The sequence below is a fragment of the Acanthaster planci genome, linkage group LG07 (genome assembly GCF_054643075.1).
Source record: "Acanthaster planci isolate LZ-2023a linkage group LG07, COTS_SCS, whole genome shotgun sequence".
NCBI lineage: Eukaryota > Metazoa > Echinodermata > Asteroidea > Valvatida > Acanthasteridae > Acanthaster > Acanthaster planci.
The window spans coordinates 16952687-16965875 of NC_141783.1; the positions used below are offsets into that span (position 1 = coordinate 16952687).

Here is a 13189-nt window from a genome sequence, read left to right on the forward strand (position 1 = left end):
AGGAAAGAATAAAATGGCCCAGAAACACCGTTTGGCGTCGGCATAAGATGACCCTAATTTTCCACCGTTTTGCGCTCAAGATAAACCCACCTGGAAAAAGTGTCCATCAGAAACTTCAGTTGGCAAATACTTTGGATAGTTTCGTAAAAGTTTATTCCTTGTGGCTCCATAAAAAAGTGTTTCACGTACATGTATTATGCAGCAGAAAATAGAAAATCTTGCATACATTTTGACAACAACACTAATTTAACCCTAACGTTGTAAGATAAGTTACTCTATACAGGTACCAAGTAATTAATTGTCCGCACACAAAGTGTTGGGAAAGTACGATGCAGACAAAATTTGAAGAATTGGTGACAATTTGGACAAGTAGCATTTCTCGTTCGCTTCGAAAGTATACACCCACATCTTTCTCTCCATGGAGCCGATCGGGAGAGTGAACAATGATTAGGGCGAGCATAACCGATGCCCTGCTAACGATGAAATCGGGATGCCCGAACAGTGAAGTGCGCGGCCCACGAGCGAATTCCCACTTAATAACACGCAGTGACGCACGTACACAGAGTCGAGACACAAACAGGTGGATAGATACAAGTGATTCGCCGGTCCCACTGCCACAGTGCCTAATTGCCGATAAGGAAGTCTACATTTCCCACGCTGGAGACGTGAGTCAATAAGCGGTAAAGGTACAGTGGAGGTACAATGAACGTTTGAACTTCTGTCCAATGAGATGTGTGGCTATGGGGAAAAAGAGTGAAGTCATACTGTTGAACAGTATGCTCTAGCTTTTGTCTTCAGAAGTTTAATTAACGATTCTTCTCTTACTATCACACATTCTTATTAAATGTGCTTATTATATTCCTGATAAATGTACCGGTAATTTACTTTTAAACTGTACACTTACACCTTAATGTTCTTTCTCATAAATGTATCAAGAGTGTTTCTTTTAAAATCAATCCCATTTGCCCTTTTTTTCTAGTCTTATTATTAAAAAAAGAAGACTGGCCACCTGAGTTGTAACTACGTCATCCCAAGCCACTCATGTCTTATCTAGTCTCAGGTCCAGTCACAAGCTTTGGAAAAGAAAACCGACAAAAGACAATGTCAGTCAGTTCATCACAGTTTACCGCCCTAAGCCTGACTACTGGTTTGACAGACTTTTGACCGACAAAATCACAGCTCTACGAAGCACTTTCTTTTCGGATTAAAGGTCATCAGAGCAGGTCCGTACCGTCACTGCAGTTACGCAGGGCCGATTACATGTGCAGTTTACGTGCTCACAAATGGGTATGCAGACTAAGCAAATAGTCCGTGGTCTGAGTAAACTAGTTGTACTGCACCGCTGTCTTTCTCCCTTCAATGTGGGTTAGTTTTTTTCTCTCGAGCGAGGAAGTTTCTTCTGAACATCCGAAGTCATTGGATGCTACAGTAGTTAAAGTTCTGGCAAAGTCACAAACTTGATGAAACAGTGAATAGACACAGCTCAGACAGAGTAAAATATGTCAATTTTTACCTGTCTGACGGGTTCAGCAACTCTATACCTGCAGCATCGCCGGGCAAGCTTAGTGGCTGTTTCAAGAGAAATTCGGTGACCGACAGACACGAAGATCGGATTGCGTGACTTGTGACATCCCCTCAGGGCCTGCCGAAGGGACAGCGGGAAAGAGAGAGAAAGGGGGGGGGAGAGGGATCCAAATCCGGCAATACATTATCGAGCGCGGAATTCAATTACACCAGCAAATCTCAGCATACGGGGTTCAGCACCAGCTTGTGTAACTGGACTGTTGACTCTAATCAACATTTCATCAAAAGCAAATTACGTGGCTCCAAAGGATTGGTAAAGAGCGTCAAACCCGGAGGAAATTTCAGAGAGCATGGATTTGTGCATGACCATGGGGAGCGTTGTCATTACCGTTTGGAAAACAGTTTCATGAACTGTTTGTCTGAATGTCGGTTATAAAATGATAATTTTTGACACCATAACTAAAACTGACGCTGCAAACTTTGCAAAGGTCGAGCTGGGCGACGTTTGCCGCAACTGTGCTATGTGCAAACTGGCCTCAATTACTCAAACGAGAGTGCCAGTGCCTGGCATTCACATATCAGAATTGAGAAAAAAAGAAACGATTATTTACTGCAAAGGTGAATCTCGAAAGGGAGTTTCCAGAGATATCTTGTAAAATTGAAAACCATCATTCGAATAATCAATTCGTCCAGGAACAAGTTACTCAAAGAGTCGAAAGAAAGATGGGGGAAAAAAACAACTGTCATAGCAATCCGCGTGGTTTCAGAATAGGTATGCGCACCTATTTCTTTCACTCCATGCTGTTGGCGTTGACTCAACATTTCTACAGAACGCCTCCTAAAAATGTATCCAGTTACTGCACAGGCAGTGTACAAAATTAACTTCAGGGGTGATGCAGAGTTCAATTACGGGGAAATGACCTTTTGCCTTTTGAACATCTGCAAAACCATAATTTACATAGCACTATCAACCGTGAACAAAATTCCCACCAAAAGGATATTGAAGGCGGTGTGTACAATGCCTACTGCTAAACTGGGATTCAACTTGCCAGTTAAACCCGGATAAGCTGATTGGTTGGATAATGAAATATTTGGAAACCTAACAGATTGTGGGTTCAAGTCTCTACTATGTTAAGAAAGCACTTGGCTTACGATGTAAGCCTCTTTGTAACATCATGACCCAATGAATGCATGGGAAATTGGCATCCTTGCCCTCACACAAAAGTATGGATTTTCACCGATGCAAATTTCTCTCAATTCAAACCCAAATCACAGAATTATTGGGTATCATTATGAAAGACCAAGGAGACAATGGAATTATCTCTTTTTCAAAGTAGGAAACAGTAATAATTTATCTGAAAATTTTGCCACAAACACCATGTTATATTTTACGAATTGGTTCCTGATTCCCTCAAAGAGATTGGATAATTCTTTTTAAAATATATGTATTAAAACCTGGCTATATTGGCTATTTCAGTTGATAAACATATTTACTTCAGGCAATGGTCAATGTACGTGTCGTTCTATTGGGAAATTCTCTGCACAAGTAGTTAATGACATTATAATACTCTCAAAGTAGTTTTTTTCAGGTTTGGAACCGTGAAATGTTGTGATGAAATATGGTCATATTTAATTACCTCTTCCTAGTCAGTTGCCTGATCTTCATGTCACTTTAATGCATATTTCAGCATTATTTATATTCCTTGGTGTGGATGGTCAGGTAAAAATGCACCCACCTGCACTTTAACTGACAGCGTGCGTGGCTGAATGGGACAGGATGCATTGAAGTAGGTGATGTGTGTGTAGGGACACTGACCAAACGCGCAGAGATGAGATAATTACCATTCCTAAGATCTGTCCTGAGTCTGTCATCAGAGGGAATGTGTCTCCTCCACTGCCCAGTTCAGCAACCTGAATTCGAAAGGGCAAACAGGAGGTAAACTTTCAAAATACAGCAAATACGTTTTGCCCATTTCATATTAAAGGGAGGTTGAGGACAGTCCTTAAAAACTTCAGCAGTTTTGTTGAGTGGAAAATTGAAAGGAAAACATGCACAAACCGCGTCACGTCAATGCCACAGTAAAATTAAAAGTGCCTCCATTTTGCCTTCCTCTTGGTGATACCAATTGTTGGGAATTGGATCTTCGAAAATATGGTTTTGGAACTATATATGCTGTAGGTAAACTTTGCTTTTGCTGCCCCTCTGAATTTTGTAGTTCCCTGTCCTTGCATGGTCAGAATTACAAGCGTATGTGTAAATATGAAACCAGAAGGATACAGAGGACATAGCAAATGCATCTATGGCTGTATCATCCACAGTACTGTTGTTGATGATCATTCTGACGAGACACAGCAGTCATGTGTCCAGACGAGGCCACTGCAAGTCTTCCAGTCGCCAGCTCTTCTAATGACTGTGACAACAGTACTTCTTCGTCATTCAACCCAGCTCAATTTGAGACTCAACTTGTGAATGAAAAGACATGCAAGTCTTTAAGGATTTGTGATGGACAAAGGTGGGACACAGTGACGTGACAAGATACCTTGGCCAGTGAGGTAAGAAGTGTTTACATTACTGCACATGTAGTGAGTGAAAGGTTTTTCTCAATGTGCAAGAGCATCCGGTTCGTAAGTGTGACGTCACTTAAGTTTAAACATGGAGGTAGGAAAATAACCACGCCAAATGCACACGTGCACTGCACATGGAGTAACATGCATTGATTGCTGTTTACGTGGAATCATGGAACCGGAAGTTAACACGCAACTTCTGCGATCGTCCAATGGGAGCCTGCAAATCGTGGCGTGTCTGTCTTTGTGACGAAGTCACTTACGAACCAGATAGGGTATATCTGCTGCTTTAATATCACAGTCATGTTTTTCCTACATGTGGCTGCTAAAACTATGGTTAGTGATCGGTACAATTCAGTGTAAAAATCCCATGCAGCTCTCAGAACAGCAGATAATGATACACGTACTGCTACATTCTAAATGAAAATACAACCCCATTTAAAATTACTGGGACAAATGTTCATTTGAACAAATCTGAAGTAAAATCGAAAATCAACCAAAAGGTGATATTTCTGCAAAAACTCTGGCTGCCCATACAAGTTGTAAGCAAAATGAGAGTGGTCTGTACTCCTACAGGGATTACTGCATATAGTTGGACCCAGAAACCACATGTACTGCTCCTTGACTCTTTCCATAGTATAAATCCTCTGATCTCGCCTAATTAACTTCTGTCTATTCCCTTCAGGAGCACCGGTCTTCCTTCAAAGCAATTAACTTACAAGCAATTACTTGGTCTAATCACATCCTAGAACTTTTATGGCCACAGGGCAAGAAATTTGTGAATAAAATATGCCCAACAGCCCATCAGAAAAGAGGCGATGCTGCTGGCCATCAATAACCATTCTTCAATTATTCAAATATGGAGCCCGCCAATATTTTTGCTCTCAAAGCACATAGCAACACTGATTTATGACGGATCAAAGGCGGTTGCTTTGATAAAACTTGCCGGGCTTTTCATCTTGCAGAGAGTCAACTTTGTCCTAGGAGGTTATATTTTGCTCATGGGGCTGGTGTTCGTCCCCAAGGCAGGAAATGACTGCAACTATTTCTATTTCCCTCTAGCTGGAGCTGGTTCATGAGAAGTACCACTGGGAAACTTCCTATACCAAGCTGAAATCAGCTCAAAAAATGTCAAAAGCCAAACTGTGTACTTGGACTTGTTTTTGCTAAGCGAAACTGCTACGTTCTTCAAATCATATCATTGCAACTAATTTTGAAGATTTTCGGGGAGGTAGGTATACTGTGCATTATGTCGGAAAGCATATAAGTTATCGTAAAGCGTCATTATTTTCTATATAACCACTAATTTGCCATGAGACAGCGAACAATAAGGCTGTGTACATGCACATTATGTAGGCCTCTACGTTAAAGTTAACTTGCACGCAGAGCAGAAATGAAAAGGAAACAGGCCAACTTGAGCATGTTACATTTGTCTATCATCAATCTGCATCCAGCACTTGGGACCTAGATCAAATTCTTGGGGTTGCCAGGAGATAGAATCAGTAATTTCCCCAAACTAGAGTATCATGCTTGGTGATAATCTGATTACCTTGGAATCAATGGAATGATTGATACTGATGAAAGCCACACACAGAATTTACGTAAAGCTTGGTCTAGCCTCATGACTGCAATTTTAGAATCAAATCCTTGGTGCCATGATGTGATGAAACATCAGGCCAGTTCTGCATTTCTCCTGTGCAAATTACACATGTATACAGGTACATCTCACCATACTCTTTGGAAGTCAAATTCAACATTTTCCTAAGTCGGGGTGCTAGCTCTGTCCAAATTGGTAAATCCTTGTTTTTCCCACACAACTGATACACTGATCTTGGTCTTCTTCCTCCAGAACTTTGGCCGGGGGGATCAAAAAATCAACTCTTGTCCTGAATTAAGAATATCTGGAGATCACTGCACTATGGAAGCAGGTTGCTATGGGTGCATAAAAAGAGAGGACAGGAAGTCTGTTAGAATGCAAATGCATGGCTCCTGCGCTAACAAAATGGTATCTCATCAGGCCTTAGACAAATTTTAGATGCCTGAGTTACCAGGGAGGAATTCTTTTCTTTAAAATCAATGTTATTCCCACAACAAATACACATAGAGAAATTGGAATTCCATCGAAGAAGAGGAAAGCCTGGACGCAAATACTTTTTGAAGCAATCTGGATGTAGAACTAACAAAATCCACAAGCAGCAATCAAGTGAGTAGGGCATGATGAACATGTCTCATTTCTTTTTAGTAAAAGGTTTGAATTCAATGGATCTGAGTGTAGAAACTGTTGAGCAGGGACGATCTTTTGCTCAGCTAGATCAGCTAAGAGACAACAAAATGTGTGATGTGATTTGCGAAACCCTTCACATGGTGAGTTTTGTCCTTTTGGCACATATCAACTTCAAATAGATCTGGACACTGTCCTGTTCCCAAAACTGTTTAATGCATGTTTCTAGACAACCTAGATTGATGTTGTAGCCAACCTAAAATCATAAATGTAATATATCTGATTATTTTGAAAGTTATATGCACTCAATGACAAAGCTCACCAAGTGAAGGGTTTTCGCAGATGTACATCACATACATGTATCTTCCACTTTGACTAGTTCAGCCTTAAGTTTGTCCATTACAATGTGTGTTGCTTGAGATGAAACTATTCCCATTTGCACTTATTAATGAATATCTCCATTTGCACTTGTTTTAGTCTTGATCTTTACTGTCTCCTCTATGCAAATCGGTGGTGCTTTGAGTCCCTTGGGTTTTAAAACATCATGTTCCACATCACATCCCACATCACAGTAGGCAATAATTGTTAAGTGAGCCATGGCAAACTGTGATGGCACACATCCTCCAAATGTTACACACTGAATGAAAAAAAAGGACATACACTTCATCTTTGTTTCTTGATGTTAACAAATACACAAACTTTGGTATGCATGTCTGGAATATCTTTGGGGGATCGACTGTGCCCAAGGTCAAGCAATGTTGGCATGCATCAGCCAAGATAAATGCATCAAGTTACAGCCACGACCCAGGGGCCCTTACACGTATGCCACTTCAAAGCCACCATCGTCTTGATCCCTGGTTCATCATTTTGCATTAAGAGGGGGTAATAATGATTAAGGGGCCCCCCGCTACAGTATCAGGAGCTCTTGATGAGCATCACACCAAATGAATACCATGCAGTCTCCTTCTTGGCAAGGAGTACATTGGATACCAATGGCCCTGAGGTCTTTGCTTTTAAATAAAGCTTTTAAAGCAAGGACAGGTGATCGAGTGTCAAGTATGAACAATCACAGCTGATTCACTTCCCTGATGGAAGCACAATCTCCATTGACCATCACAAGATGCAACGAAACTAGCCTGTCAATTCCTGTCAGAAAATGTTCGACAGTACCCCGTTGAATGTACATATTGATGTCAGCTCATTCTCATTAGTTTCCGAAACTTTTCTTGAGAAGCTGCTGTCAGTATTTCAAAAATCAGGCAAAAGTCATGTCTGTCTTTTGGGGGAGTGGGAGGATGCTTTGCAATTCTGACTTAAATCCTCTCAAATTATCTTCAAATTACCGGCATCTATATCCATCTCCTCTATTTTGTCAGCACAGCAGATCATCTCTACTGGGAAGGATTCTGGAGGAATGTCAAATGGAGCCTCAGGTGTATTTTTCCCCCCAAAACAACAACCTACTCAGGCTTAGTTGCTACAGTTGGAACGAATCTAATTGCACGCTCTTCAACTCAGATTTTGTGCCACCTGCATGGCCATCTAGTGGAAGGGAATGTTATTCTTGGCGATTATAGAATATGTTTCTGTCAAAACAGCAGTACAAGTAGAGGTCAGCGACATGTTTCACTTCTTCCCCTGCTCACTGGCATTCGAATAACATTGGTGGCTGCCATGGCAGTGAAGGGCCATGTACAAGTACCGGTATATCGATTTTGATGACCGTATCGCAATTTAGCGTTGAGATTTTAACTCCAACAAACATTACTGTCAGCACAGCTGGCACATTTTCTGGTGATCGTGCGCCAGGCTTCTAGATTTAAAAATAAAAAAATCCTGGGAAGTTTAATCAGGGCAGATGTTCAAACAAATAGCCGTACTTCAACCCCCTTTGGCTTGCAATTTTTAAGTCACAGTCTTCACTCTCTCGGCCTCCTTACTTTGTATTCATAGTATGACAGACTACAGGTGGCCTAATTAATGCACTGTACCATCAGTAGTGGCACCCTGTCATTAACTGCACCTTGAAGAGCCTCTTAAATTTAAACTCAAAATAGTAAATTGGAATTCTAACCTGGAAGAGGGTTTTGAAGTTCATACCCTTTCAGTATTGCAATGAGTTGACAGATACAATAGCAGGCATTTTTCCTTACTGAGACAGTGGATAACCTACATGTATAAATACTGCCAAGTACAAAATTCTTCTTGCTACTCCAGATTAACATGGAGCTCTAGTGTTCCATCCAATGCACAGTAAATGCCTCAAACAAGAGTGAGTTCCAGAAGAATGCGCTATAAAGCGGCAGTTTTTTTTTCCGATGTTACGAATGAATAAGAAATGTGGTGCTGTAGCTAATGATACAGTTGGAGGGAATCCCAAAGTATTCCTTGCAGATTGATGTCTCATGAAAGTTTCACTGGTTTTCAGTTTAATTGGTTTCTTGATGCCAGTGGCATATGCAACTACTTAGGTTTTTACTCGCGGCACCTGGCACCTCGCATTTTAAATTTTGTTTCTGTTTTATCACGGTCTACCTTCTTCCAATTGAAACATGTGCATCAGATATCCTTTCCAACAGAGCCGATTCTTTACGGATAATGTGTTGGCTTCAAAAACGAAAAAGTCTGAACAGTCCAGCACAAAGCCATAATGTCTGCATGTACAGATAGAGCTGGTTGGATACAGGCACCGGTAGCTCAGTTGTTTCAGTGGTGCATAATGAGAGAGGTTGCTTATGCTTTCAAGCCTAAAACCATACATTTTGTTCTTTCAGACCGACAAAGAGATAAAGAAAAAATACACAGTAATGCAAGTTAATGCTCTGTAGTGTCTGGTACCTTTGAGACAGGAACTTCACTGTTAATTGCTTGGGTAGGCTGAAACACCAAGACTACTAACTTATTACTGAGGAAAATTTCCAGTGCAGTTAACACACTTTCCAGTATAAGACTGGACACTGATACTGCATCATATTGAATCAATTGGCATTATGAATTTTGAAAATAGATGACAATGTTTGTGACATTTTGATCAGAGGTTCAGAGATTTAAAAAAAGCAGCTAATGGCCAGTAGCCGTAGCCGTAGGAGTTCCTGTGATATCTGAATAGGTCTGGGGTAAAAAATGGAGCCCATTACCATGTGACGTGGCCTTGGGCAAACATTAACCCTAAAAGAGCCAGAGGGAGGGGTAGGCCCCCCCTCCCCACTGTGAGATGGGCCAAAATAACGTGGCTCTTTTAGGGTTTATATGTCTCTGGCCTCTTTCCATCCCCAGTGTCATCAGGTAAGTATCAGGGGGGAAGTCTAACTGAATCATGAACTCGTTTTTGCACTAATGACTGCCTGGAGACAGACCCAAGCCCAAGGAGGATGTGATGCCTGTGTGGAAAACGAGCTGTGAGTCGCTAAAGCCACTTCTGGGCAATGGGCCTTCAAAAGAAATTTTAATAGGGACGCCAAAATGACTAGTGCATCAAAACAAAGAGCTGTGCTTGCCCTTTTGCAAACAGACTGCAACAACATTACTGGAAGAATGATGGCCTTATGACTCTTTTCAACACAGCAGGTCACAAATGGACTGTTTAACTGACTTCACCCCAGCTAAGCACATAGTGTGTGGACACATTTGGGTTGTCATCTTAATAACATGTTGCACAAGACGATAAGAGCCACTTTAACTTTGCTTTTTGCAATCCATCCTTTTATCGGTCCCACACACGCCCCCACTGCAAACTGCCAAGAGAGACAAACACATGCACTCGTCCTTAACCAATCACTGAATAAATATTGAGCAGAACCAAGGTGAGACAAAGTCCAAGTACATACCTCAGGGAAGTTTGCAAATGACGAGAGGGAGTGGCGAAAAGTGGGAATCACAAATTTTCGAAGCGCATGACTTGCAAGTGCACAGAAGGAAATGACTGAAGAAATGTAGGACAAAGTTTTACGAGGTGTCCCCATGACCCTTGCTTTTTGCTCGTTTTCCAAAATACATCAACACTGGCATGCACCATATGCTCCATCACGCCAGGAAAAATAGACCTGTTTACAACAGCTGTGAAATACTTGAAAACGTACATTTATCTTCACATGCCATTTCTAAGTATCTCCAGGCTCTTGTTGGTTCTTTGGTTGAAGCTATATCTAAGCAAAATAGTCAGGTTTTGTCCGGCAGAAAAGGGTGTAATAAATCTTCTTGAGCACAAAAAAGGTGCCAGACTTTGTTTTATTTTGTAGGTAATCTGATCATTTTTGTGGTGGCTTCCGAGTTGTTTCTAGCCCAAGGCTATCCTGCTTCCCCTATGGTACGTCCCACATATCGCGATGTAATTCAAATACAGAATCATTCGAGTAATGTTGCTGCTGCTTATTTCCACCAGCAAAATCCCTCATACTGTTTGAATCTTGATTTCAAAGGATAAGAGTTTCACAGCCTATAAATACTCAAAACAGGAAAGATCCTGGGGGGGGGGGAGGTGCCTTCCAAATGGATAGGCCAAACTAATCATTTGCAGATTTAGTTGCTCACACAGGTTTCCTGTAAAATAGTCAACACACTAATACACTTTATGGATGTTTTCATGTCTGTTGGTAATTTTCTTTCTCATGGTTTTAAATTTGATTTCCCTCTTTAAATATTGAAATAGTTTTGGTTTGAAAATTGGGTTTGGTAGTGACAAGGGACTGTTTTTCTATGTGGCAGTACAGGGCAATACAGGCCTGTGTGCTAGAACTTTGTTCACTTGACTTTTACAGGTGGAGTTTACAATGGGAAGATGTATATTTATTAATGGAGTGCACTTCATGTTTTGCTGGAAATAGAACTTTACTAACTTGCTCCTGTGGGACTTCAAAGCATGATCTTGACCATTCTTACAAGTGTCGGAATCTTAAGTGCTCAACAATTTAGATTATCTGTATCAGCTTGCTGATTTGAGTCCACTAGCAGCACGTATCAAAGTCAATAACTGTGGCTGCTGGGAGGAAGTAAATCATATTTTAAAAGACAAAATAAATGACGTTGACGTAAGGCTATCCAAACTCTGTTCACATGGCATTTACACAGGTCCCCAAAAACACTCCTGAGAAAGAAATGCATAAAAACTAAAGCTTGAAGCAAAAATGAAGAAGACAAAAGAAAGAGGGGGAGAGAGGGAAGGGGAGAGCAGAAACACAAAATACAAACCTGCTGCAAACCACTGGCATTTGCTGGGTTAAGTGACCTAAAATGTACCAATCAGAAAAAATCAGACGGCTTGATGTTCTATCCTAGCAGAATATGAAAAACGTAACAAAAAGAAAAAACACAAAAACAAACAAAACTAATTTACATCAATTATTGAGTTTACAAAAAAGAGCAACATACATGCCCTTGAGGAGTTTATTTCTGTGTGAACTAGAGTAAGCAATTATGGGGAAAGTTTAAGTGAGTTTGACCTATCCCCTTTCAACCTCAAAACTCAAGTAGCCTCCACATATCAAAGGCAAGAGCATTACAAAGGCAACCAAATGCAAGCACAAAGTTAACAACATGTTGAGATCAGTTGCCAGGTTTTCTGCCCTTTTGGATCCAATTAGTTTGCCTTCTACGCACACTGCACTCTTGCCCGTTGCATTAGGCTCCCGATTCATCATACTCTTCACCTTTTCAAGTCTCCCTCCTAAAGTGAAAAACAAATGCAGGAGATGTCATCTGTGACTTCTTCTGTGGTTTCAGAAAACACGGCACCCTTCTCGTGAATCTCCTTGAGTACACAGATGCAGGATCTGATAAAAGGGACCAATCTTCGCTCTACTGACACAATGCTTTTCCCCAGCCCATAAAAGAGCGTCATTGTAAATTGACTCGGTCTCCCTGCACAATTTAAGCAAACACCGGCTGGTAAGGCAGGAGCAAGTTATCCCAGTAACAGATTACCATCTGTCTGCGTAGACTGCAGACTGTGAGCTGAACCACAGTGCAAGAAGAAGATTTCCTGTGACAGGAATCAGAAGGAATAGCGCCAGCTTGCTCACAATGGCAACAATGGCAAATCAGATAAATATTGGGAGCTTCAAAAGGCGCTCTCAAATGGCAGACAATGCAAAGCTCTTTGTTGAATAACTCAAAACAGAAGTGCCTTCGTCAGTCCCAGAGTCATTGTTTACCGTCATTATCAAAATCTACTTTCTCTTTGGTAGCCAAGACGTCACAGTGACGGGTAAGAATTGGGGGAATGACGGATGATCGTGGGGCTGGGGAAGAGGGATTTTGACAGAGTTGTTGACTTGAGTAACTGACTCAGACTTGAGTCAGTTACTCAAGTCACAATCACCTTGACTGGAGACTTGACTTGACCTGACTTGAACAAATTTGACAACTTTTATTGAAATAAATAATGTACAGGAAAAATGAACATCTAGAAACTTCCATGAGCTAACCACCCCATAAAGTTTGCTTTCATTATGCAGATGTTTGTAATAAGAAACTGTCGTAAGAGCATTTTATGATGAAAAAAAATTAAGAAGAAACTTGCTTTGCAAAATGTACATGTATATTAAAGTCACATCATCGATGAACGATGGCAGAACAAGAGAGCAGATATGTTCATGTATAATCATGTCACATAGGTTTGGAAAATTACTGGGGTCTGGGGACTTGTCTTGGGGAATAGCTACAGAGCTACAAAAACTAAAGCGCTGACTCATGTAGAAAATTACGCCCCCTGGGTGCATTCATGTTTGTGCACAAACCTATGGAAAACTCCAAATTTTGTACGGTTTTTGTACAGCTATTTGCATATTTCTCTCTCCATTCTAACGGGATGCGTCAATACCTAAAAACCTTAAATGCTCTATCAGTAAATGAGCATTTCATCTATTCTGCATAAATAACACA

The 13189-nt window shown here is 40.9% G+C and overlaps 1 protein-coding gene across 4 annotated transcripts in view; it reads right to left on the minus strand.

Moving 5' to 3' along the window:
• Positions 1-13189, minus strand: part of endov (endonuclease V) — a 54231-nt gene that overhangs the window by 14938 nt on the left and 26104 nt on the right. For 2 of the 4 annotated variants that reach the window (XR_015425804.1, XM_022236648.2), the window contains exons 6-7: positions 3367-3435; positions 1514-1642 (exon numbers count right to left, since the gene is read on the minus strand). Coding sequence is in view for 3 of the 4 variants with exons in the window: in XM_022236648.2 (XP_022092340.2) it covers positions 1514-1642; positions 3367-3435 (198 nt within the window). In the remaining variant the exon portion in view is untranslated. Of the gene's footprint in view, positions 1074-1513; positions 1643-3366; positions 3436-13189 lie in introns of all 4 variants that reach the window. The other 2 variants (XM_022236650.2, XM_087138661.1) reach the window with 2 other exon arrangements.